At 42.7% G+C, this 26,575-nt stretch overlaps 1 protein-coding gene across 5 annotated transcripts in view; it reads left to right on the top strand.

Moving 5' to 3' along the window:
- The window catches only part of TENM1 (teneurin transmembrane protein 1), a 947,931-nt gene that overhangs the window by 161,813 nt on the left and 759,543 nt on the right, over positions 1-26,575 (top strand). For all 5 annotated transcript variants that reach the window (XM_089678299.1, XM_089678298.1, XM_089678300.1 and 2 more), the window contains exon 2: positions 9,071-9,364. In XM_089678299.1, the coding sequence (XP_089534425.1) occupies positions 9,145-9,364 (220 nt within the window). In that variant the 5' untranslated portion in view covers positions 9,071-9,144. The remainder of the gene's footprint in view (positions 1-9,070; positions 9,365-26,575) is intronic.

Here is a 26,575-nt window from a genome sequence, read left to right on the forward strand (position 1 = left end):
GCTGTTCACAAATTGCTCCAATGTAAGTGTGCTATATTAAATTATTGTTGTTTTTATCACACATTCACCTATTGCCCTGCTCCGTTCTTTTGTATGGACTGCCTTAAAAAAGATGCCTTAAAGTTAAAGTGACCTGGCCTAAAAACTGCCTAAGGCAACAACATCAGCAAAGTGCAGATACGTTGTGGTTTCTTTAGGTATCTCTGCTAAACTTTGAAACAATTCTCGTGTCATGGAAGAGCTCCTTTGATCCTAGGTTTAGACTTTATACTGTGCTTCCTTTTCTTTCCAAAAGATGACTAACCAACTCTGACACTGACCCCCATCCTGTATCATTTAGCCATGAAATAGAAAACCTCAGTTGGTAGCAGGGGTGGACTGACAACTCATGGGGCCCCCGGGCAATAGGGGATCATGGGGCCCCTGTGTCCTTGCCCAAACTCAAAAAAGCCTATGAAAAAGGTACCAGGGGCATCTCATGGGGCCCCCTACTGACCCCGGGCCCTCGGGCAGTGCCCAAGTTTACAAATGGTCAGTCCACCCCTGGTTGGTAGTAGATGCACTGGCCTCTACTAAAGGATTTTTTTCCAGGATGGTATAGGTTGGGGATGAGGGTGGGCTAATTTCTCCAGGGTCATATAAAATATAAATCGCCTGTGTACAGAAGGCTTTTGACTCTGCAATAGATACACTCCAGTTCTCAAACTAGCTTAAAGAAGAAGGAAAGGCTCTCTACTAAGGATTAAATGTTGCCTGTACACTGCCTTTAATACTAATGTAGACAGTTTAATCAAAATAGTGTAATGTAAATACCTTTTCCTAGGGAACACATGATTTCAAAACTCAGGTTCCTGAGCAGCTTGGTGAGTCAAGAACGGCAAGCAAGTCCTAGATCAGGGACATCACCCCTGTGCCAATGCTAGCTGCAGCAGCCTCACCAGGACCTGGAGTTATGCAATCACATAACCACTGGAGCAAAGATTTTAAAAAATATGTTTATTGCAAACAGTCTTTAGCATTATTAAAGGCAGTGGGGCATGCAACACAGTAGATAGCCTTTCCTTCTTTCCCTGGCATAATGATTAAATAGATCTCCTGATAAAACCTTTTTTTTTTTAAAGATTCAGGATAGGCTGGAACCTTATTAGTTTGTTGTTGTATATGCTTCCCTACTGTGAAGTCCTGGTTACACCTGTTTCTGAGATATGAATTGAGAGGAAATTTTCACAGCATGGGACACATACAGCACTAATAAACAGCAGAGGTTCTGACCATTCTCCACTCTACTAAATTAAAATATTGCTGACTGCATTTTTAACTGGGAGATTTTCCTTCTATTCATGTTTCAGTGACATTAAAGGATGTAACAAAAACTGGCAGTTCTAAGCCTTCCCTAGTTTTGGGTTTCTGTAGTTAAGCCATATAACTGCACAAGCATATACATGTAGAACAGAAAAACTTGACTCTGTCCCATACTCAGCTAACTTGTCAATCATTATTTCACTACTCCACTGAACAGAGGTCCAGCTAACCTGCTGACATTTACAGCTTTTTCTGTGAATAACGCAAAAGCAAGGAAATTACATTGGAAAGCAGTCTGCTCTTGCATTACTCACAGAAAAGGCACTGGCAGGGTTGCTGTCCCATTCTAATTCACCATTTAGCTAAATTTTCAGCACAGGGGCAAGCTTCAAGTACATATTATTTCAAGATTAAACTGGTATAAAACATTTTTATGGATGTTGGATTCCTTTGTGCAGTTTTATAGTTTGTAAATAGCAATGATAGGGCTGTTTGTGCTGTTCTTACATAGCTTTTATGTTTGGGCATCTTTTTAGGTGGTAAATGTATAGATAATGGTCTGTTGTGAACAAAGGAGCAGTATACACTACTAAATTTAACTTGTGCCTTATAATACCCCTAATCAGCTGCATAATAGCATATTTCCCAATTCACAATATTTTAATATATTCCACAGCCAGCAGCATAATCATATGTTTCCATATTGCAGCAAAATAATGTATTTTCCCAGAAGCAGTTTAACCAAGTGATGAGAGAATTCTCTCAAATTTGTTCTGCTGGTGGTCTGATCCACTTCATAGGTTGGATTACCCATTGCAGATTAAGAACGTTAAAGCAGAACTTCAGGCAAACATTAAAAAAGCTTTACAGCCAGGAAAGTCACTTCACTACTTTTTGGTTCAGCTCTTTGAATATTGACTCCCTCATTCGATTTGTTGGACCACCCTGCAAGTGTCTGACCTGCTAGGCACTGCAGTTTGGCGGGTTGTCTGATTACCACAATTAGCTGTACAGAATTACAAAATTCAAATGCATGTAAAATAGGTAGAACTAACCTCCAGGCAAACATCAAGTCATCATAGATGATCAAAATGAAACAACGCAACCTCAAATATTATAAATGCCATACATATATTCTACAATTACAAATATTGAAAAAAATCATTAACTGGTTGTGCGCCTCCCTATAGTAGAAATACTACTGCAGGGGGGCATGGATGCACAAAATCACGCATATGTAAGTGATTTTGCAGTTCCGCGTAGGGGTGCACCCTACCCATGCTGCCATTTGTGGCCTTGGCTGTCAATCACTGGGTCCCGGCTGGTAATGATTGCCCCTTTTATTAGCACTGATCACTGTATTGGTGTCACTGGGGATGTCAGTGACACCAAGTAAATTCCCTCCAGTGTCAGAATGCCCACCACAGTTCTGCTATAAGTTGCAGATCGCCACCATTACTAGTACAAAAAAAAAATTCCAGGATCTATACCACCATAAACACTATAACTTTCACATAAACCAATTAATTTACACGTATAGGGATTTTTTTTTAGCAAAGACATGTAGCAGAATACATTTTGGCCTAAATTTATGACGAAATTAGATTTTTTACATTTTTTTACTGGACATGTTTAATATCAAAATATTGGTTTTTTTTTTCAAAATTGTTGTTTTTTTTTGTTTATAGCGAAAAAGTGGTTAATATGTGTCAACTTTTAAAGTTCACACGTGACAACATATTTGCTTACATGAAGTCCCCACTTTATGACGTAACGCAGATAGGGGGGAGGAGCTGAGGTTGTGACGTTATCCTGCATCCATCTTACTAGCGGATGTCAGCCAATCTGTATCAATGCGCTCCTACAGAGCACTATTATAGTGCTTTATCTTGTAAATGTGTTTTTATGGACAGTATTAAAAGTTTTTAAAGCAGAAAACACTAGTAGCTATCTCTTTTTGTTTCATATGAATGTATTTCCATGCTCATTGATGAGCAGAGTGGAAAGTTTAAGGATACCAGAGAATCCTCACATGGGACAAGCACTTTTGTGACCTTACTGGTAACATGGAGGGTCATATGTTTGAGGTGAGCGGCCATTGTTCACTGGTGGTGAAAGCACTGTGAGCACATTTTAGTGTTTGTTCTGTAAGACAACACACCAGTGTTTAAGAATTTCATTACTGGACTGTAATACTTTGCCATATGTGTGGACTTTACAATTCATCACGTATATATGATTTACTGCACTACTTGTAATTGTAGAATATATCATTTATGGCATTTGTAATATTTCAGGTTGTGCTGTAGTATGTTTCTTTTTGATTACTTGTAAAGTCTGGTGAAAACACTTTAGAGTGTTTAGCTTGCAATCTTTGTTTCTTGTTTATATAATTTTAGGCTGTGTTTGTTTTTCACTCTTGTATATGCGGCAGCACTGATTTTTGCTTTGGTATTAATCTTCAAAGATGAAATACATGGGCGCTGTTTTACCTGTCAAGATTGGCCATCCAATCTTTAGATTTATGCAGATATATCCAACAGCACAAAGCTTGTTAGCAGGGAAGGGGCCTGATTTTTCAGTGCTGCAGTTTCTCTTTCACTTACAGGTGATCTCTCCACCCCAATCCTGTGACTAGATAGTGAAAGGGGAAGAATCATACCAATGAGCTCATCTCTCTGTCACTCTGTTCTTTTGTCCTATAGCCATGTGCATTGAACTGCAGCACACCTAAAGAGCTCCTTGTGCTGCTTTTCCCTTTTCTAAATGCTACTATTTGGATAGTACAGTAGACTGAAACATAGGAACTTTCACTATTTGTATTTAAAAATACACTCAGTATACCCCTGCATTCGTTTGTGCCTTTTATATGTGCCTGGAGCTCAGCTTTAACATATGTACCTTGACTGTGTATTTCAATATAGTATTTACCCTAAGTTCTTGTTTCAGTGAACTAGACTAGAAAATTGAACTTTTAAACCCTTTATAAATCCACTTCTGTCTCTGGAATAGAACAAGGGTTCCTAGACCAGTAACATATTAAACATACTGAACACAGCCTTGGGGATGGACCAGATTATCACATCATATAGTTTATTTTTTAACTTTACAATGTCACTGTTTGGACTTGATCATATCTAAGTAAATGTATTTAGCTCAAATGGACATGCTGTACCAAAAAAGCTGTGAGCTGCATTATCAGTGTAAAGGCTTTTCACCTATTGACCCGTTCACTCACTTATGGAATGAAGCATGGGCAGGAGACCCACTGTGTGTTCTGAAGGTATAAAAGAAACTGGTAAGGGTTCCCAATAAACATGATCTCATCACTGATCTAACCACTGCAGGTCTGCCTAAATCATTGTGAACCCATGTTCCAATGGACCAGATTACCGATCGCTAATTAGTATAATCACTAATTTTAATTGCAATAATATTAATCATCATCAACAGTTTATTGCATACCCTATTCCCTATCTTAATCCCTGTATAGCAGCATTAAAGTATATTCCTCCAGTCACCATTATATTAATATATGCCCCTCCCATTAACCCTATATCATATGACAGGATAATAATACAACTGTAAGCCCGTGGCATAAAAATATATAGATACAGTGCTTGCCTCTGTCATTTAATGACTTGGTGGTACTTCTGCTTCTACTAATTATTCATACATGTCATTTTGCTCCAGGTGGGTCAGTGAGGTGGTATGACCAGATGCATTACCAGCAGGCTTTGCATTTTTAAGTATTATTAATTTGCACCAGTGAGGAGGTGTCATGATAGGAAGATTTCAGTTGCAGGCGACACATACTACACAATTCTGCACATATATAGAACTTGCCACATAAAAAGGGTGCACGCCAGACATATAAGGAAATAGTTAAACACTTGCTAATGAATGCTGGTATGAGACAATAGGCTCATACTTCTTGTGGGGACCTAGAAGTACCATTGGATTGATAAGTTTATTATTTTTTTTTCTTTTGCATAATAACTGCACATAGGCATAAGATATTTATATCTTGCAAATGTCATTTGCAAATGTCAGAAAAATCTATCTGTACAGATGGCAATTTTGTGTTCATGTACAGTCTTTTTTCATTTCAATTTATTCACCTTAAAGTGAAACTGTGTCCGGACCCTAATATACTAAAAAGTGTTATGTTATTAGCAAACAATAAAAGAACATTAAAACAAGCCCTTACATACCCTTCTAGCTATAGGCATTGTGTAGAAAATCATTTTCAAACTTCAGAACAGAGGCACAAAAATCTGACCTGTTTCGGTGATAGAAGATATTGTCGGTCTGCAAGCCTTCTAATGTAGTTAACCAAAAGGTATTTCTAATCTTTTAGAAACCAAATTAAACCCAACTTAAGAGTCTTTGAGGATCTTTGATAAGAAATTACTTCACAACATAACTAGCTAAAGAGATGAGTGAGGGTTTGTTTTAAAGCTCTTTTAGGACTATTTTACATTTGCAGCAAAGTCATGGTACAAATAGGTGATTGAACTACAGTTCTTTGCCTCCTTAACCCGGCACAATGGTTGGAGGGGGGTGCCATGGCAAAAATTATACCTCCATTATGTTTGGTGGGCAGTACCACCACTGAAAATAACTAATTTAAGTGAATGAAGGCACTCCACAACTTCCTTGCAGTTGAGTACAATGCACACAGTTGTGGGGTGGTGGTGTAGGTTTTTCTTAGTTAAAACAGGTGGTGAGGAGCATCTGTCAAATGCTCTGAAAAGCAATTCACCACAGACTGATTTTCAGTTTGACATCAAGGGCTGGCAAGTGTAAACAAGCCCTTACTGCTAGATTAGTCTGGGCACAAGTACACTTTAATTTAATCAAACAATAAAATACAATACACATGCACATACACACATGCACATACTAGGAAGCACTAGTTAAATTATATCTGGCACCATTGTATGTTTTTTTCTTAATGTTCAATATTTTTAGCAAAGAATATCATCACTGTTTACGGAACAATATTTTGTAGGAAAGAGCATTTACAAATTAACAGTATGTTACGCCTATGGGTAGCTTGGGTTCGTCAAAGACCAAGATGTGATTAACTGGGTAGAATAAAACAGGCAGATTGACTGACTATAATACTTAAAAATGTATTATTTCAGCATTTGCCCTTTAAATGTCCTTTAGGGTGCTCTTATACACATACGGATAAAATGAACCGAAATCCCCTTTCATCACTCCATCACATAATTAAACATTTTTTAATTCACTTTTCAAAAATACTGGCAATTGTTACCAATTCACAAGAAGAATTTAACAGAATGATTCAGATAGATAATAAAAATAGGTTTATCCATGACCTTTATATTCCCAGACACCAGTCTAAGTAGATAATATGCTGATCAAAAAAGGCTTTTCAACTAACACAATTCCACTTTTTTTTCCAAAATGCAGAATTGCTAGGAAAAGTCTGCAAAACTAGGGTGTCTCATATAGTTCCTTAGAACAAACGAGAACGCTTTGCTTGACAGTAAACTGATAGAAAGGTCAGAAAAAAAGGCATCTCTAGTGGAATAAAAACATTAAGTCATTCGAACAAAGGTCACTTAGCTCTACTTGTATGAGCCTTTATCATCTATCTGACAAGGCCAACTAGATATTGATCATCTGAAGCGTCTTGGCAATCACAAGTGGAGCTTGAACAAAGTGAGAAGAAAAACAGAATAGCTAGACTTCTAAGAATCACAGTGTTCCTCTGAAATGTTATATAGGTTCTGCAAAGTCTGTGATTTCCTATAATCTGAACCATTACCCCTATGTCATCTTCAGCTTCTCCTCAATTAGCATGATGCTTCTGTAAGAAAGCTTATGTAACTTATTTTACAGGTGTCCATTTTTTATTTATTGAAATCACTAATTATGTACAAGAAGAAAAATTGTCACTGACAGGAGTTTATTGCTACTTACTTCCAGAATATAAAACCACACACGGGTAGATTTGTTAAACCTGGAGCATTCAGAATCTGGTAGCTTCTAACGTCATCTTTTTCAATGAAACTTTGACAATAAAAGCTGAAAATTTCTATGCAGAGCTGTACCAGATTTTGCATGCATCAGTTTTAGTAAATATCTCCCACTGTGCTCTGTATTGAGCTTATTTATAGCATAGTTCACTAATATTGGTGTACAGTATCCCAGCAGAAATCAGCTTTCTGAGTAGTTGCTTTAGATTCTGCAGAGCAGTTTTATACTGGACTCTAGTAAATAAATATATGATGTCACTAATCTTCTATAACTTTAACAACAATTAGATATTTAAGAATGTTCTATTCTTTAGATTTTTATCATATGTAAATAAAATCTGATTTTTTAAAACTTGGTTTATCCAATTGCAAAGTTAATTTTGTTATTTCCAACTCATACACATTTGGAACATATTGCTTTCCTTTTTGTAGTATCTTGCTATCAGTATTGTATTTAGATGTCATGCAGCCCTAGGCTGTGGAAATTTTTATAAGCTGCTATGCCTTGCATTATGTAATTATTTTAATAAACATTTGAATAATGCTATTGGCGACATCATATGGCCTGCATTATACACATAACTACTTTTCAACAGTACAGACCACCAAACACTTTTGTAAAGGAAAGATGGATTCATGTTCATCCACTGCACCCCCTTCCTTCTACAGTTCTCTTGCTGAATTCAGCTCCAAGGCCCAGAGGTTGACAGAAAAGGAGAACAAAACAATAAAGACATCAGTGGTGGTTTCATGTTTTTTAAGCTAGAGCTTTCTGACATCTTACAAAACCCCTTGAACTACTCTCCCCTTTCTTATCTTTTCCGGAATTTAGTTACTCATGCCCAGAGGTGTCCAGACAAGGAATCCAAATAAGGACAAATTAATTACAATGTGTACATTTGGAAGCTTAGTGCTGCCTCCGGTAATCCAGCTGCCCTAGGCACTGGCCTACAAGTGTAATCATGGTAAACACAACTCTGCTTTAACTCATTTGATGTTTTTCTTAATCAAGGTAATATTAGTCTATATTGGTGATCAGAACAATTAAAGAGAGTAACTCTCCCTAATGAGCAAACCGACAGCAATAAAAACCTGGCATTGGTGATCAGGACAAATAAAGTGAGTGAATTTTCACAGAAAATAGTAAAACCTGACAGAGGCTCCAACCCCTTACCAGTCTATCTAAATCTAAAAAAAAGTTTTGCCTTTATTTTTACTTACATTGAAGATTCTTACTTGCCATTGTTTTGTTAAAACTGGCATATACATTCTAGTTATTGTCCACTTTCTAAGTGTTAATTGGGAGCGTCTGCTGCTGAAATTGCTTCATCAAATGAATTGTTGCAAAAAGGAAAAAGTGCTACAAAATAAGCCAGAAACATGAGATTTCTGGGGTGTTTTGTAATCAAACAAAATTCAGAACTGCTTCCTAGTTTTGCCAAGGTTTCAGAAAAGCAAAAATAGTTTTTCAATCATAGCTGCCCAGAGATTGAAATAAAAATGTAATTTTATTAACACCAAACTATGCCTTGTTTGGCGAAAGTAGAGTTTTCCTGTAAGCCAATTGAAAAGTTTTAAAATCCTTGATTAAACATCATACCTGTTCAGATGCTTTCATTGTTTCAGCTTTATCTACAGTGAATTAAATTAAACAGTTATGCCATTTCTTATGTAAATGTTTAAGTGAGTTTTGTATTGTTGATTTAAAAAATGTGGTTTGTGTTAAATAATTTAACATTCTACTTATTTTATTGTAGGAACAAAAAGGAGCTCTTCTCTTCAACCCTGCATGCTGTCCTCCATGACTGTAAAATTATCTTTTTAATGAGATATGGAGCAGATGGATAGCAAGCCTTACCAACCATTATCAAAAATTAAGCATGAAATGGATCTTGCCTACACCAGCTCTTCGGAAGATAGTGAAGATGAGAGAAAGCCTAGACAATCGTACAACTCCAGAGAAACCCTTCAAGAATGTACCCAGGAAATAAGATTAAACTACAACAGCCAGAGCAGCCGTAAAAGAAAAGCTGTTGAAGACTCAAGTCAAGGTAGTACAAATAATAAACCTCCAATATATAGTACTGCATACACTATCCATTGAAGTAATCCTGCCAGGTTAAAAAAACATTACTAATTGAACAACTAAACATATGTTACATGTTTTTAAGATACAGTATTCTTAATGAAACACGTCTGGCATAATCTACTCCTGTGTGACTACATTATGTAACACAGCTTGCAGCTACCAAAGTCTCATAAACTGGATGATCTATATAATCATTGGTGTGTTGTATCAAAACTAACATCGGTCACTGAGCTGGTGGCCCAATGGAATGATTGGGTGATGATCAGGGTATATAAGGCTCCTATAGAATCAATATCAAGTGTATCCAGTCACAGGACAAGCTTGTTATAATACACAACTTTTTGGAATATTTCTGTGTGAAACAGGGGCAATCAAGGGAAAAAGGGACAGAGGTGTTTAACTGCTGTTTCAAGGATAAGCAGATGTGTCACTTCATTAGTTACTGTAGTGTCCTAGTGGCCACGTACTTTCCCCAGAGCTTTGTTGTAATCACAAGGTGACATTTTATTAGGAGGCATACTTCTTTGTCACAGACACTTGCTTTGTCTCCTTGTCCTGCTTAGCTACAGTGTTTTGGAAACTACTCAAAGCTTACCTATAAAAGCCACGTTCCTTTGACTGCTAAGAAACCACTGGGGGTCAATAAACATAAAGTGACCTTAGATGACCTGTTATTTAACCAAATGATGCCCAAAAACATCCCTGAATGACCTTGAGTTGCAGTGGCTATATCGGAGATGATGCCTGCAGCCTGTTATAGTTTTTTTCAGTCGGTGATCGGAGTACTTATAAAAGCAATCATAGTGGCTAATTAGCTACTGGATCATTTTTACAATCAGCGGGAGAGGATACCCCCCCCCTTTCCACCACCTTCCATGGCTCTCCATACCACCAGGAGGCCTGAGTGCATAAAGCTGATGGAGATCGGAATGGCTCTGATCATCTCTATGGTCTGAGAAACTGCAAACAATGAGCATTTCATCACTTCCAGTTTTGCTGGATGTAAACAAACCCTTAGGGGTTTGAAAAAAGCATCTGATCATAATCGAACTTGGTATGATCTGAAGCTCTGAAGGGCATATGATCTGAAGCTCTGAAGGGCATATGATCTGAAGCTCTGAAGACATATGGGCTGTAATAGACCCCAGATTTCTTAGTAAAGAGGACCGGTCATTGCCTATTGCTATCACAGGGGATATTTATGTATATTTCACAAAAAAATAGCGTTCGAAAAAATGCTGCTCGAATATCGTGTGATGTAAAAAATTTCAACACCCACCATTTTATTCTAGGGCCTCTGCTTAAAATAATATAATGTTTGGGCATTCTAAGTAGGTTTCTAGCAAAAAAAATATGATTTTTACTTGTAGGAGAGAAGTGACAGAATAGCCGTGGGAGGCAAGTGGTTTAAAACTATAAGGATGGATTTACATTATGTTTTTGAAAATGTATCCTGTTTTTAACACCCATCTTTGCACATTTTTCTGAATTTTTCTTCATGCATTGTCATGCTTGTGTCTGAAAACAATTACAACACTGGGACTGAAGATATGGTTAAAGTAGGCTGACCCCCCTGGTAACTTCCAAGAGAAGGAAGTTACTGGAGTCCATCTGTTATACTTACAGAAAAGCAACAGGCAAATCTCTACAGAAAAAATTTCCAAAATATAATTGTGTATAACTCATGTTTTGCACTTCTCAACAAAAATGTAAGTACACTACAAATGAAACAAAACACTTCATATTAAGTTCACTCAATTAGGTAATGAATGCAAAAAAATATAATAATAAAATCAGGAACTAAACACATTAAATGCATTCTTGTTATTAAGGCAATGAAAAACGCTTTGTTAACAAGGAGTTAATGTCAACAGCTAGATTTAAACTATCCCTTACAGACAATCACAACAGCTCCATATTTTTGCTGAATAATTCAAGAAAACAAAATTGCCTCTTCCACAAAACACATTCATTGCTTTCTCTCATTCTGGTAAAGATCTAAGCATGCAAAGCAATGTCTACATAAATATATTGACGCTCTGCATATAAAAGTAACCTGTAATTTATCTTCTCTATAATTTTTCTTGCATTGGGACTGTTATTTTATATTCTAAAAAGTTTTTTGTGCATAAAACTGAAACACAGATTTCAACAGAGACATTTTAATGTTATTTCTGGAGTTTTTAGATCAGTTTGCAGCAGCTAAATTATAAAAGAAAGATCGGACTGTGGAGCAGGTTTTTTGTCTTCGTTATTAAATCAGTTTATTCCAGGAATAGTATTGCGCAGATTCTATAAATAAAGGCAGCAGTTCCAAATGCCATGGTATACTTGGCATATCTGGCATTTGGGGTATGATCATTTATCAACACCCCCTCCCCCAACAAAAAAAATGCTGCACTGAATTATGTGAATTGTGAGAGTGAGAGTGAGAGTGTTCAAAAGGGCATAGGTAAATAAAACTTGAAACCCTCCTTTCTACATTCCCCCTACCAGCCTAATCTCTCAATTGAGACACCCTCGGTACAGACATCCCAGTAAAGCCCCCCCAGTACAGGTGCACCAAGTACAGACACCCCCAGCAAAGACATCCCCAGTACAGACCCCCCTTCTCCATTACAGGCATCCCCTCATTGCAGATTTCCTCCCTCAACTTAGTTCAGATTGAGGGGAGTCCTCCCCTCCGCTGTGTCATTTGACCAGAGTCAAGAAGGTGCTTCCCCTGTACTGCAGCCCAGTGCATGCTCCAAAAAATTTTGGCAGGCCAGTACTCAGTGCAGACTGTATCCCCTGCTCCCTTTTAGTATTAAAAAAACAAAACAAAAAGTCCATCAGAGAGATGACAATCCTGCATGAAAGAGGACTCTACCCCCTGAGATATCAAGAGGGGTCCCTCAAGGATGGACCAAGGATAGAATCAGTCCACTGGGACTGAACTGACTGTGATATTCTCTATCACAAAAGCTGGTTACCGTGTACTATAGCACTAGACGCCCAGTTACCAGCTGACCATCCTCACTCCATGGCTGTCATACCTTTTTTGGCTATTAGCTGATCGATTTCAGCAGGTTGCACCAGTGTCATCCACTTTCTCACAGCTTTTGCATGGATTACCTTCCATTGCCTTACCTTCAATATTGCCTCCATTCATCTGGCTCTGGCCACACAAGAGGTCATTTATACCAAGTCTTGCATGGACTTTGAGACTTTTGCCTTGTACAGTGACTTTATACCTTGCTATCCTTTTTGGCCAGCAGCCATGGCCATACTGGCCTTTGCATATTGCCATATATGGTACTGAGATAAAAACGTTAATACGAGCGCTATCTGAGAAATAAGGGATAGCTGCTAGGACACCAAAAAGGCAACCAAATCAAACCTTCCAAATAACATACAAATAAAAGGCACAGCGCTAAGTGAAAGGCATATAAATAATATAAGTAAAAACCATAAAAACCATAAATTATACAATAGAAACCATAATTAGTGGTAGATAAATCCGTACATGTGACATTGCACTTTATACGGATTTATCTACTACTAATTATGGTTTCTATTGTATAATTTATGGTTTTTATGGTTTTTACTTATATTATTTATATGCCTTTCACTTAGCACTGCAACTTTTATTTGTATATTGCCATATATACTAATGTTATATGTTTATGCATTTATGTCTGTCATTTAGCTGTGTCTAATATCTGTATGGTTGGCACATCTAGGAGCCCCCGGTATGTGTAGTAGGCTCATTATCCGTCTAGTGGGTGTTGGGGGGTTGGGGTGTCAGTGGGCTGGTATTATTTCCCTTAGCTCCTCTCTCTCTTTGATGGAGGGGTGCTGTCGGGATGGGAGGGTCCTCTATCTGGGGGGGTCTTTTGTGGGTCCTTGTGTGGGTATTGGGGGGTTGATAGGGCTGGTGGGGTGGGTTGTGTCAAGGGTTGGGTGTTGGAGGGTTGGGTCAGTTCAGTTCCAGTGGACCAATCCTATCCTTGGTTCATCCTTGAGGGTCCCCTCTTGATATTTTGGGGGGGGGGGGGTGAGGGGGGGTAGAGTCCTCTGTAATGCAGGATTGTCCGATGGCCTATTACTGTTTATGGTGCATAATAAAATTCCTTTGAGGTTAGCCTTTTTGGTGTGCAGCCTTTTTTCTTCCTCTCTTTTTGTTTTGAATATTAATTAGGTAGCATCCTTCCAGACATTCCAGGGGCACCTCCACTTTTAGACACTGTACATTCCCCAGCATTTCCCTTTTTCCTGATTTTTGACCCTCTTAGTATTCCTCTGTACATATGTTTTTAAAAATCATATAGCACTTAAACAAACATTTTTACCAGCTGTAAAAATAGGTAATTGTGGTAGTTTAATTGAAATTGTGGTAGTTTAATTGAATACAGCTTTTAGTTTGCTAAAATATCTCAAGAACAAAATTATGAAAATATGCTTTTAACTAATGATGTAACATATTTATTCATGTTGATTACTGATGACTGGTCATTCAGTCAAATCTTTTCATCTAGAATCGCTGAAAGGAATAAGTATTGATCATGAAAGATGTCTAGCAGATCATTGATGGTATAAACAATTTTTTCCCATGTGTATTCAGTATGGGCTGATATCTTTTTTCCATAAATGGTCTTTCAGGAGGTTACAGGCTTGCAATTCTCATCTCCTTCCTGGCACTGTCCCCCACAGTAATCTCCTTGCACCACTAGACGTCCTTAGACAGACACGTTGAATAATGCTAAATGTTATTTACCTATGGAAATTGTGGTTATATTGTGTGTGGAAGGTGTCATGAACCTGCCTCTTTAGTTGGAGTTACCATAGCGCCCTGCATTCACTAACGCAGAGTTCATAATTTAGTACCACCCACTGCCAGGTGACAATCTGAAGAAGAAGCTCGTTGCCACATGATCAACCTGAAAAATATAAGTTTTTATATGACATGCATGTGGGGGACTCCAAAAGGGAAGAGGGAGACTGGGGGCAGGGGGCAGATTCCAGACTTGGGCTCTAATTCAGCCCAGTTTATTTTCTATTAAGGTTAGTGTATATAGTCACAACTGTCACAAAACATCTTCTGTGTCAGTCACAGAATACTGAAGAAGTACAAACGTCATTGGCTTTGGCCTTTTACCCTTGTCAGATCAAATTTTCTTATTTATGAACCTGATCTATATTATCATACTGTACATTCTATTTGGACATGTTATCAATGCTCCTGAAATGCATGATATATTATGTGACATTGTCTGACATTGTCATAATGGAGTTTTTCAGTTGTAGTATTCAGTCTGTTAAATCAATAGTGTTCTTTCCCTTTAACTTAATTAGGACAGTAAAAAAGTGTACTAAACATATTTTATAATCAGAAGTGTATTATCTTTTCATCCTAGAAGAGTTCCTAGAGTCCAGTGGTGTTTTGCTTTTCACCACTGCATCTGACGCTTTGCATTGCACTTGGTGATGTAAGGCTTGGATGCAGCTGCTCAACAATGGAAACCCATTCCATGAAGCTCTCTATGCACTGTTGTTGTGCTACTCTGAAGGCCACATGAAGTTTGGATGTCTTTAGCTATTGACTTTGCAAACAGTTGGTGACTTCTTCTGTTGTTCCCGTTTGCTTCCACTTTGTTACAATACCACTAACAGTTGACCGTGGAATATTTAGTAGCAAGGAAATTTCACGGATGGACTTATTGCACAGGTGACAACTTATCACGGTACCACTTGAATACACTGAGCTCCTGAGAGCTACTCATTCTTTCACAAATGTTTGTAGAAGCAGTCTGCATGCCTAGGTGCTTGATTTTATACACCTGTGGCCATGGAGGTGATTCGAAAATCTGAATCCAATGATTGGAAGGGGTGTCCCAATATTTTTGGCAATATAATGTATATTAATCAGGGGGTGTTGCTAGGATGAAAAAAAAACTTGAGGTCCCATGGAGTACTCTGGGGAGAACAATAATGTGGCACAGGTAGTGCACTATGGTAAATAAAGGGTGTGGTCACAGTGTGCAAACTTTTAATGGAGCACTTAAGTCTACTCATTGTATACATATGCCACAGTCCTTATAACTACAAAATTTTGCTTAGTTTCTGTGCCAGAAGCAACAGTCTCGCAGACAAAGACACTTGAAGAAGAGGTGGTCACAGGGTCATGGCTCAACCCTGGCAGAGTAAAGACGTCCTTTAACTGAGCTCTGCTCAGCAGGAGCTAATTCCTCCACAAAACACATCACTCGCAGGCTTGATTGCTCCATGTTGAGGAAGGGGAGGACTCCGAGATCTCAGCACACCACCAGCCACCCCTACAGCACACTGTTGCTTGCAGTAAGGAGCTCCTCTGCACCACTCCAATATGGCACCGACCTGACCTCGGCAACATGGTCCTCCTGCTCTCAGCCCTGGATCACAGCAAGTTCTGGTCACTGCTGCAGTGGCGCGTAAGCACCCGGTCTCTCATATTATAACCCTGGTATTTCCCAGTGTGAGCTTTCCAGAGCCCTCTCAGATGACCAATAGCCCCACACGGTCTGCTTTACAAGAGGATGCTGACCTTAGGCAGCTTATCCAAGCTCTCCCCACCAGGGCAGATATACAACAGATGCTAGGCCAATGGACTGGAGCTCTGTGGGAGGACATAGAAGAGTTGAGGCCTGCCACACAGGGAACTAATCAGAAGTGGCAAGCACTAAAAGACAAATATACTGTCTCAGTTTCCCATATAGATCAGTTGGAGGCTACTGTGATGTCCTATGTAGAATCCATTTTTTCAATGTAAAAGAAAACATCATGTGTGCTGCATGGCAGAGGGGACTGCTGGATTTCAATGGGGCCACTACTCAGCTCTTCAGCTCTTTCCCAGTTTGTGTCCCAATACCTTGAATTAACGGGGCCTGCTGATACCACTCCTGGAACTTTTGCACACTCAGGGGGAGACCTACAGTTGAATAACCAAATGCCCAGACTACAACGGGAATGCTGATCCCACTCCAGACTACCTCATCATGTAGTTCCTCAGGCAGATCCTCAGAGACCTGGAATGCTGTTTGCAATTTTGTTTCAGTCTCTCCTCACTCTCCTGGAAGGTCCCATTATGATACCCTTCCTCTCCTTTCATTTTGATAATTGTTCATTTATAGTTATGCAGTTGTATTCCCAGATTGGTGAGATTATGTCTTGGCCTACCTGCATGCCAGGATTATTGTGTATAGAGCCCAACCCTATAGTATTCTGCCATTACCTCTGTGTACACCGGTCGTATGCCTTGCTATAGGGATGTTTTACATTTTGCATGGCTCTTAGCTCCCATAGTTCCTAATTCACCAAAATGATCCTGGCTGGCAAACCTCTTCAATTTAGTTTTCTAGTTGTTTGTACTCTTTCAGAATAGGACCCTCAGAATATTTAGATGACCTGTAAAAATGCTTTTGCCTAAATATTTAAGGATAAATACATGCAATGTTTGTAGTATCTTCTCTACCCCGCATGTGCAGTGCCTGTCTGGGGTTGGTGGGCGGTGCATGCAGGAGCCTTTTCTAATCCTGTTGCACCTGGATTCACCTACAAGCCCATTATGGGACATCCATCCCCCAGTTATCCTATAACTCCTCCACTTCTAGTGTACTACTCTCTCCTTGACTTCTTATATGCACCGCCTGTTGCCCTAGTCTGGCCCCTTCCTGCCGCCAACTTTTTTTGAAGCTGGGAGGGTGTTTTTCCTTCATAATTTTGCTGTGTTCAATTATTTATTTCAGGTACTTATATAGCGCCATCAATTTACGCAGCACTTTACATATATATTGAACATTCACATCAGTCCCTAACCCTCAAGGGGTGTACAATCTAAGGTCCCTAAGTCACAATCATACATGCACATACTAGGGATAATTTAGACAGGAGCCAATTAACCTACCAGCATGTCTTTGGAGTGTGGGAGGAAATCGGAGTACCTGGAGGAAAGCCACGCAGGCACAGGAAGAACATGCAAACTCCAGGCAGGTGGTGCCGTGGCTGGGATTCGAACCAAAGACCCTAGTATTGCCAGGCGGAAGTGCTAACCATTTAGCCACCTTGCTGCCCACGATTATGGAGTTTAAGACATTTTCTTCCTTCGCTGATGCATCTCAGTACTTTGTCCTGGTTGTCTATTTCCCCCACCATACACGCTTCTTCCCCACTTGGAGGATATATAGGAGCGTGTTGTTCCATTTCTATCTTTCCCTGTTGGGACTCGACACCCATGTCCCTTCTCGCTTCTTGTATTTTTCATTTCATTTCTAATTTCTCTCCAACTCTCGTCTCTTCTTCCTCTTATACTGCCCATCTCTCTTTCCCTTGTCTCCTTCTGCCCCCTCTCTCTTTTTCTTTTTCTTTCTTTCTCACTCTCAGATTGCAAAGGGACTTCACCCAATCAAGGCTCCAATATACCTCACCTTACATTGACCTCTTATACTGTGAAAGGGCTTAATAGTCCAGAAAAATTTACAAAATTGCTAGTGGAACTTTGGAGATTCTGCTCTCATATAATATTCTTACAGGAAACTCATTTCAGGAGGGATACTACCCTCCAATTGGGCAACCTCTGATCCCCTACAGTATACCACAGCACTTCTCTGGATTCCTAATCAAAGGTTGTATTGATTTTAATTTCTAAACAGGTGCCTTGGAAGGAAAGTCAGGTAATCAGTAATGATCATTAGAGATGAGCGAAGTATTCAAAAATTCGATTCGACTGATTCGGCGAATTCGTAGAAAAATTTCGATTCGAGTCGAATATATTCGCTGTGAATTTAACTTAAAAAAGGGTGTTTCTAGGCTTCAGAGAGACTTAATATTAGTGCTGAACACTGTACCTTTAATTTAAATGCCCTTGGAGTCTGCTGGGGAAGAGAAATAATACTGTCAGGCAGTATGACATGCAGATGAGTGCCGTCGATCTTAGAATCACCGCACACTTCACTCATTTGGCCAGTCACGGGGCCAAAACCAGAGTGTGGAGCCACAGTGTGGCGGTGGAGGCAGCAGCAATGGGAGGCCATGCAGCACCCTATGACAAAAATGGAAACCACCAGCAGTGTGAGGAGACCTGAAAGTGGCACATGGCAGAGTGTGGCGATAGAGACAGCAGCAATGGGAGGCCGTACAGGGACCCATGACACACTCTGAACCTGGCAGCAGCATGAGGAGGCGGTACAGGGGCCCATGGCAGATTACGGGCCTGGCAGCAGCATGAGGAGTCGGTAGGGGGGCCCATGGCAGATTACAGGCCTGGCAGCAGCAATGGGAGGCCGTACAGGGACCCATGACACAATCTGGACCTGGCAGCAGCATGGGGAGGCGGTACAGGGGCCCATGACAGATTACGGGCCTGGCAGCAGCATTTGGAGTCGGTACGGGGGCCCATGACACACTCTGGACCTGGCAGCAGCATGAGGAGGCGGTACAGGGGCGCATGACAGATTACAAGCCTGGCAGCAGCAACTTGGACAGGAGGACGTTCAGTTTCTGCACCGTCTGGTGCGTGCTCGCAAACTGTTGTCTCTTGGAAACGGATTCCAAGAAAGACTGCTGACGGAATCCGTGAAGAGGAGTAGCAGGAGAAGGAGCATCTGAACGAGCGGAATATGCCAACAAGCGACAACAGGGGCCCATGACAGATTACGGGCCTGGCAGCAGCATGAGGAGTCGGTACGGGGGCCCATGGCAGATTAGGGGCCTGGCAGCAGCTATGGGAGGCCCGTAATCTGCCAGCACCCTATGACAAAAAATGGAACCCACCAGCAGTGTGAGGAGACCTGAAAGTGGCACATGGCAGAGTGTGGCGATGGAGACAGCAGCAATGGGAGGCCGTACAGGGACCCATGACACACTCTGGACCTGGCAGCAGCATGAGGAGGCGGTATAGGGGCCCATGGCAGATTAGGGGCCTGGCAGCAGCTATGGGAGGCCCGTAATCTGCCAGCACCCTATGACAAAAAATGGAATACACCAGCAGTGTGAGGAGACCTGAAAGTGGCACATGGCAGAGTGTGGCGATGGAGACAGCAGCAATGGGAGGCCGTACAGGGACCCATGAGAGACTCTGGACTTGGCAGCAGCATGAGGAGGCGGTATAGGGGCCCATGGCAGATTAGGGGCCTGGCAGCAGCTATGGGAGGCCCGTAATCTGCCAGCACCCTATGACAAAAAATGGAACACACCAGCAGTGTGAGGAGACCTGAAAGTGGCACATGTTTGGGGCATGATTCATGGCGGATTTAGTCAGTTGTGTCAGGAACTGGTGGTTTGAAATCCAGACTAATCCACGCCTGATTCATTTTCACAAACGTCAGTCTCTCCACACTTTGGGTGGACAGTCGTGTCCTCCGCGGAGTTGCAATACCTCCTGCCGCACTAAACACGCGCTCCGATGCCACGCTACTGGCCGGGCATGACAGCCTTTCAAGGGCAAATTCAGCTAGTTGGGGCCAAAGGTCAAGTTTCGTTGCCCAGTAGTCAAGGGGATTGTCTACCTCGGTTGGCAGGGTGCTGTCCAAGTAGGCCTAAGCCTGTTGTTTGAGGTCCTGCTCCAGGTCCACCTGATGCTGCTGCTGCTGCTGCTGCTGCGGCTGGTTAGTAGTTTCCTCACTGCGCTGGTGAAGAAAGCTACTCATCATCGACTGCAGACTGAGGCAGCCGCTGCTGGTGGAGCTGCCACTGCTCCTACCACCCCACCCCTCCCCTGCTGCCATGGCAGCGGAACGCGAGCACACAGGGCCCACAGTGTCTGAGGATGGACGTTGGCGCAGACAGGCAGAGACCAGCTGACTACATAGGTGGTTTTTATAGTACGTTATTTTGGCCTCCCTCTCAGCAGGTGTGAAAAAGGCCACCATTTTGGAACGGTAGCGAGGGTCCAACAAGGTGGACAGCCAAAAGTCATCCCTCTGTCTGATGGTTATTATTCGGCTGTCGCTACGCAAGCAACCGAGCATGCTATGGGCCATTTGTGCCAAGGAATGCGAGGGACTCCCTGCCTCCATCTCCACAGCATACTGCCACGGTGCGTCTGGGTCCTCTGTCTCCTCCTCCTCCTCCTCCTCTACCAGATGCTCCTGCTCCTCCACTCCTGTCCGCTGAGTGGAAAAACCACCCATTTCACTCAATAATTCCTGAGCACCAATGTCCTCCTCTACCTCCTCCTCTTCTTCCTGTCCTGCCCCCACAGGGGTCATGTGGCATTGAGATCTGTGCGCCACGTCTACCGCACCCTGACCAGCCATTGTTAACAGCATTTGTTCCAGGACGTGCAACAGAGGAATGATGTCGTTCATCCCATAGTCCTGCCGACTCACGAATAGCGTGGCCTCCTCAAAGGGCCTGAGCAAGCGCAGGTGTCACGCATGAGCTGCCAATGGCTGACATCTAAGTTACACAGGGAATACCTTTATCCGCTTTTAACATCAGGAAATCTGTGATGGCCTTTTGCTGTTCGTAAAGGCGGTCTAACATATGTAGGGTTGAATTCCACCTTGTTGCAACGTCGCAGATCAGGCGATGCTGTGGAATTCCGTTCTGCCGCTGCAGCTCAAGGAGGGTGTGCTTTGCGGTGTAGGAATGGCTGAAATGCATGCAAAGTTTACGTGACATTTTAAGGATGTCTTGCAGTGGGATGGTGGATTTTAAGAACCGCTTGACAACCAGATTGAACACGTGAGCCATGCATGGCGCATGGCACAACCTTCCTTGACGCAGAGCAGACACCATGTTCTTTCCGTTGTCGGTCAACATGGTTCCGATTTTCAGTTTGCGCGGAGACAGCCATCTGTCGATTTCTCTGTTCATTACACTCAGAAGTTCCTCCCCTGTGTGACTACGTTCGCCAAGGCATACCAGGTGCAGAACAGCGTGACACCGTTGCGCCCTGCACATGTGATATGCCGGTCGGGTAATGGGACTTGGCACGGGGGTGGCGGCTGAGGACACGGCGGAAGAAGAGGTGGTAGAGGCGGACATCTTTGCCGGACCAAGGACGTGCAAACGTGGAGGCAAAAGCGGCGTGACCTGTCCAAGTTGCTGGTGCGGCTGTGACGGCACCACGTTCACCCAGTGGGCCGTAAATGACATGTACTGTCCCTGACCGTAGTTACAGCTCCACACGTCGGCGCTGCCGTGCACTTTGGCAGAGACCGACATGCTCAAAGACTGGCCCACCATGTCTTCTACATGTGAATGCAGGGCTGGCACTGCCTTTTTGGCGAAGAAATGACGGCTTGGCACTCTCCACCGCGGCGCGGCACAAGCCATCATTTCTCTGAAAGGTGCTGAGTCCACCACTTGGAAAGGGAGGGACTGCAGCACCAGCAACTTGGACAGGAGGACGTTCAGCTTTTGCACCGTCGGGTGCGTGCTCGCAAACTGTTGTCTCTTGGAAACGGATTCCAAGAAAGACTGCTGACGGAATCCGTGAAGAGGAGTAGCAGGAGAAGGAGCATCTGAACGAGCGGAAGATGCCAACGAGCGACAACTCCCCTCAGCAGAGGTGTTGGAGCCTTGACTGGCTGATGGAGGGCGATTGACGTCGGGTGACGGAGCAAGTAACGGAGCGGGTGATGGAGCGGGGGCTGGGGCGGGCAGAACCGCCGTATCTTTATCACGGTTTTCCCAGGCCACCAAATGGCGACGCTGCATATGCTGCCGCAACGCTGTAGTCCCAACATGGGCCCCCTGGCCACGCTTGACTTTCTGGCCACATAGTCGACATACGGCTACGTTTACTTCCTCGGGCGGCTTGACGAAAAATTGCCACACCGCCGAGTAGGAAACTTTGCCCCCGATACTCCTCACTGGCTGACTGCTGCTTCCTCCGTGCACACCAGCACCACTACTGGCCGTGGTGGTAGGCTGCAGTGGAGCTGGTGCTCTACTCCGTGGATGTTTGGCTCCACTGACACTGCTGCGACCCTGCTGCTGTCTCCTGGGCAACCCACCGACTGTTTTGCTCGCTGCCAAGCTGCCACCCTCTTCTCCTGATGATGCGGAAGAAATTGCCTGATGACGACGAGGCTGCCAAGTGCGATCAACCTCCTCATCATCAAGTAGGGTCTCCGCCTCACTACTAGCCCCCTCGGCTGCGTCTGGGTCAGGAGACAGACCTGTCTCTAGACCGGCTACCGAGCCACTCTCCTCGCCACTACTTCTTCGCCTGGCTGATGAAAAGGCGGATGTCTCCCCCCGTTCCTGACCGCCCTCTGTTAGCTCTTCCTCACTGTACAGTGGGGCTGAGCCCACAGCATGCGATACTTCGCTTGGTGAGGGAACACCAAAGGACAGGGGCAGGTAGAGGACACGTGATTTCAGTGGGCTTGGTCCCGGGCCATGCCAACTAACGGTTGTGTCTGACGTACCCACCGACCGTTGGCTGTAGGTGTCAGAGGTGACCTGGGAAGAGGAAGACGACCGAGCCAACCAATCGACGACGGCAGGGTTGTCGGTGGAGACACGACCGCTGGATGACACCGGGAGCACTGGCCTCTGGCTGCGAATAGTGCTGCCTCGACCCCTTCCTCTGCTGCCACGTCTGCTCGCTCCTAAAACATTGCCTCCTCTGCCACTCCTCTGCATGTTGTCTGACATACTCTTTAATTAAACGATTATGTGTCCCTGAGTAACAATTCTGTGTCCCTGAGTAACAATTCTGTGTCTGTGCGAGTAACAATTCTGTGGCCCTAAGTAACAGTTCTGTGGCCCTCAGTAACAATTCTGTGTCCCTGATTAACGTTTCTGTGGCCCCAAGTAACAGTTCTGTGGCCCTCAGTAACAATTCTGTGTCTGTGCGAGTAACAATTCTGTGTCTGTGCGAGTAACAATTCTGTGGCCCTAAGTAAAGTTTCTGTGGCCCTAAGTAACAATTCTCTGGCACTCAGTAACAATTCTGTCTGTCCCTGAGTAACAATTCTCTGGCACTCAGTAACAATTCTGTCTGTCCCTGAGTAAAAATTCTGTGGCCCTAAGTAAAGTTTCTGGGGCCCTGAGTAACAATTATCTGGCACTCCGTAACAATTCTGTCTGTCCCTGAGTAACAATTCTCTGGCACTCAGTAACAATTCTGTCTGTCCCTGAGTAAAAATTCTCTGGCCCTAAGTAAAGTTTCTGTGGCCCTGAGTAACAATTCTCTGGCACTCCATAACAATTCTGTCTGTCCCTGAGTAACAATTCTCTGGCACTCAGTAACAATTCTGTCTGTCCCTGAGTAAAAATTCTGTGGCCCTAATTAAAGTTTCTGTGGCCCTAAGTAACAATTCTCTGGCACTCAGTAACAATTCTGTCTGTCCCTGAGTAACAATTCTCTGGCACTCGGTAACAATTCTGTCTGTCCCTGAGTAACAATTCTCTGGCACTCAGTAACAATTCTGTCTGTCCCTGAGTAAAAATTCTGTGGCCCTAAGTAAAGTTTCTGTGGCCCTGAGTAACAATTCTCTGGCACTCCGTAACAATTCTGTCTGTCCCTGAGTAACAATTCTCTGGCACTCCGTAACAATTCTGTCTGTCCCTGAGTAAAAATTCTGTGGCCCTAATTAAAGTTTCTGTGGCCCTAAGTAACAATTCTCTGGCACTCAGTAACAATTCTGTCTGTCCCTGAGTAACAATTCTCTGGCACTCGGTAACAATTCTGTCTGTCCCTGAGTAACAATTCTCTGGCACTCAGTAACAATTCTGTCTGTCCCTGAGTAAAAATTCTGTGGCCCTAATTAAAGTTTCTGTGGCCCTAAGTAACAATTCTCTGGCACTCAGTAACAATTCTGTCTGTCCCTGAGTAACAATTCTCTGGCACTCCGTAACAATTCTGTCTGTCCCTGAGTAACAATTCTCTGGCACTCAGTAACAATTCTGTCTGTCCCTGAGTAAAAATTCTGTGGCCCTAATTAAAGTTTCTGTGGCCCTAAGTAACAATTCTCTGGCACTCAGTAACAATTCTGTCTGTCCCTGAGTAACAATTCTCTGGCACTCAGTAACAATTCTGTCTGTCCCTGAGTAAAAATTCTGTGGCCCTAAGTAAAGTTTCTGTGGCCCTGAGTAACAATTCTCTGGCACTCCGTAACAATTCTGTCTGTCCCTGAGTAACAATTCTCTGGCACTCAGTAACAATTCTGTCTGTCCCTGAGTAAAAATTCTGTGGCCCTAATTAAAGTTTCTGTGGCCCTAAGTAACAATTCTCTGGCACTCAGTAACAATTCTGTCTGTCCCTGAGTAACAATTCTCTGGCACTCGGTAACAATTCTGTCTGTCCCTGAGTAACAATTCTCTGGCACTCAGTAACAATTCTGTCTGTCCCTGAGTAAAAATTCTGTGGCCCTAATTAAAGTTTCTGTGGCCCTAAGTAACAATTCTCTGGCACTCAGTAACAATTCTGTCTGTCCCTGAGTAACAATTCTCTGGCACTCAGTAACAATTCTGTCTGTCCCTGAGTAAAAATTCTGTGGCCCTAATTAAAGTTTCTGTGGCCCTAAGTAACAATTCTCTGGCACTCAGTAACAATTCTGTCTGTCCCTGAGTAACAATTCTCTGGCACTCGGTAACAATTCTGTCTGTCCCTGAGTAACAATTCTCTGGCACTCAGTAACAATTCTGTCTGTCCCTGAGTAAAAATTCTGTGGCCCTAATTAAAGTTTCTGTGGCCCTAAGTAACAATTCTCTGGCACTCATTAACAATTCTGTCTGTCCCTGAGTAACAATTCTCTGGCACTCGGTAACAATTCTGTCTGTCCCTGAGTAACAATTCTCTGGCACTCAGTAACAATTCTGTCTGTCCCTGAGTAAAAATTCTGTGGCCCTAATTAAAGTTTCTGTGGCCCTAAGTAACAATTCTCTGGCACTCAGTAACAATTCTGTCTGTCCCTGAGTAACAATTCTCTGGCACTCCGTAACAATTCTGTCTGTCCCTGAGTAACAATTCTCTGGCACTCCGTAACAATTCTGTCTGTCCCTGAGTATGAATTCTGTGGCCCTAACTAGCGTTTCTTTGTCCCTAAGTAACAGTTCTGTGGCCCTCAGTAACAGTTCTGTGTCTGTGCGAGTAACAATTCTGTGTCTGTGCGAGTAACAATTCTGTGGCCCTAAGTAACAGTTCTGTGGCCTTCAGTAACAATTCTGTGTCTGTGCGAGTAACAATTCTGTGTCTGTGCGAGTAACAATTCTGTGGCCCTAAGTAAAGTTTCTGTGGCCCTAAGTAACAATTCTCTGGCACTCAGTAACAATTCTGTCTGTCCCTGAGTAACAATTCTCTGGCACTCAGTAACAATTCTGTCTGTCCCTGAGTAAAAATTCTGTGGCCCTAAGTAAAGTTTCTGTGGCCCTGAGTAACAATTCTCTGGCACTCAGTAACAATTCTGTCTGTCCCTGAGTAACAATTCTCTGGCACTCAGTAACAATTCTGTCTGTCCCTGAGTAAAAATTCTGTGGCCCTAATTAAAGTTTCTGTGGCCCTAAGTAACAATTCTCTGGCACTCAGTAACAATTCTGTCTGTCCCTGAGTAACAATTCTCTGGCACTCAGTAACAATTCTGTCTGTCCCTGAGTAACAATTCTGTGGCCCTAATAACGTTTCTGTGGCCCTAAGTAACAATTCTCTGGCACTGAGTAACAATTCTGTCTGTCCCTGATTATGAATTCTGTGGCCCTAACTAGCGTTTCTTTGTCCCTAAATAACGATTCTGTGGCCCTCATTAACAAGTCTGTGTCCCTGAGTAATGGTTCTCTGTCCCTAAGTAACTTTTCTCTGTCCCCAATTATCGTTTCTGTGGCCCTAACTCTGTCCCTGTCCCTAGTACAGAGCGGTCTGCCTCTGTTCAATAACTGCAGGCAAATGAAGAATTCCAAAATGGCCGCTATTTATAGCTCGACCATTACACAGTGCTGGCTGGCTGGCTGCTGATAGGCTGATGCGATCACATGTAGTTGAGGAATGCATTATGGGTCAGCGCGCCTTGTCTGCGCGCCTTCCCAGACATCCCCGCTCCGTCGCCGCACATGTCAGCCGCCATTTTCTGAAAAATTTCGATTCGCGCGTCCGAATTAGGCTATTTTTCGGATTCGGCACGAATCGAAATTTTTCCGATATTCGACTCGAATTCCACTTCGGATACTTCGATTCGCTCATCTCTAATGATCATGGTCACCTTCTTAT

This window comes from Staurois parvus, unplaced genomic scaffold, assembly GCF_062004578.1.
Source record: "Staurois parvus isolate SC_StPar_1 unplaced genomic scaffold, SC_StPar_1.0 ptg000202l, whole genome shotgun sequence".
Classification (NCBI taxonomy): domain Eukaryota; kingdom Metazoa; phylum Chordata; class Amphibia; order Anura; family Ranidae; genus Staurois; species Staurois parvus.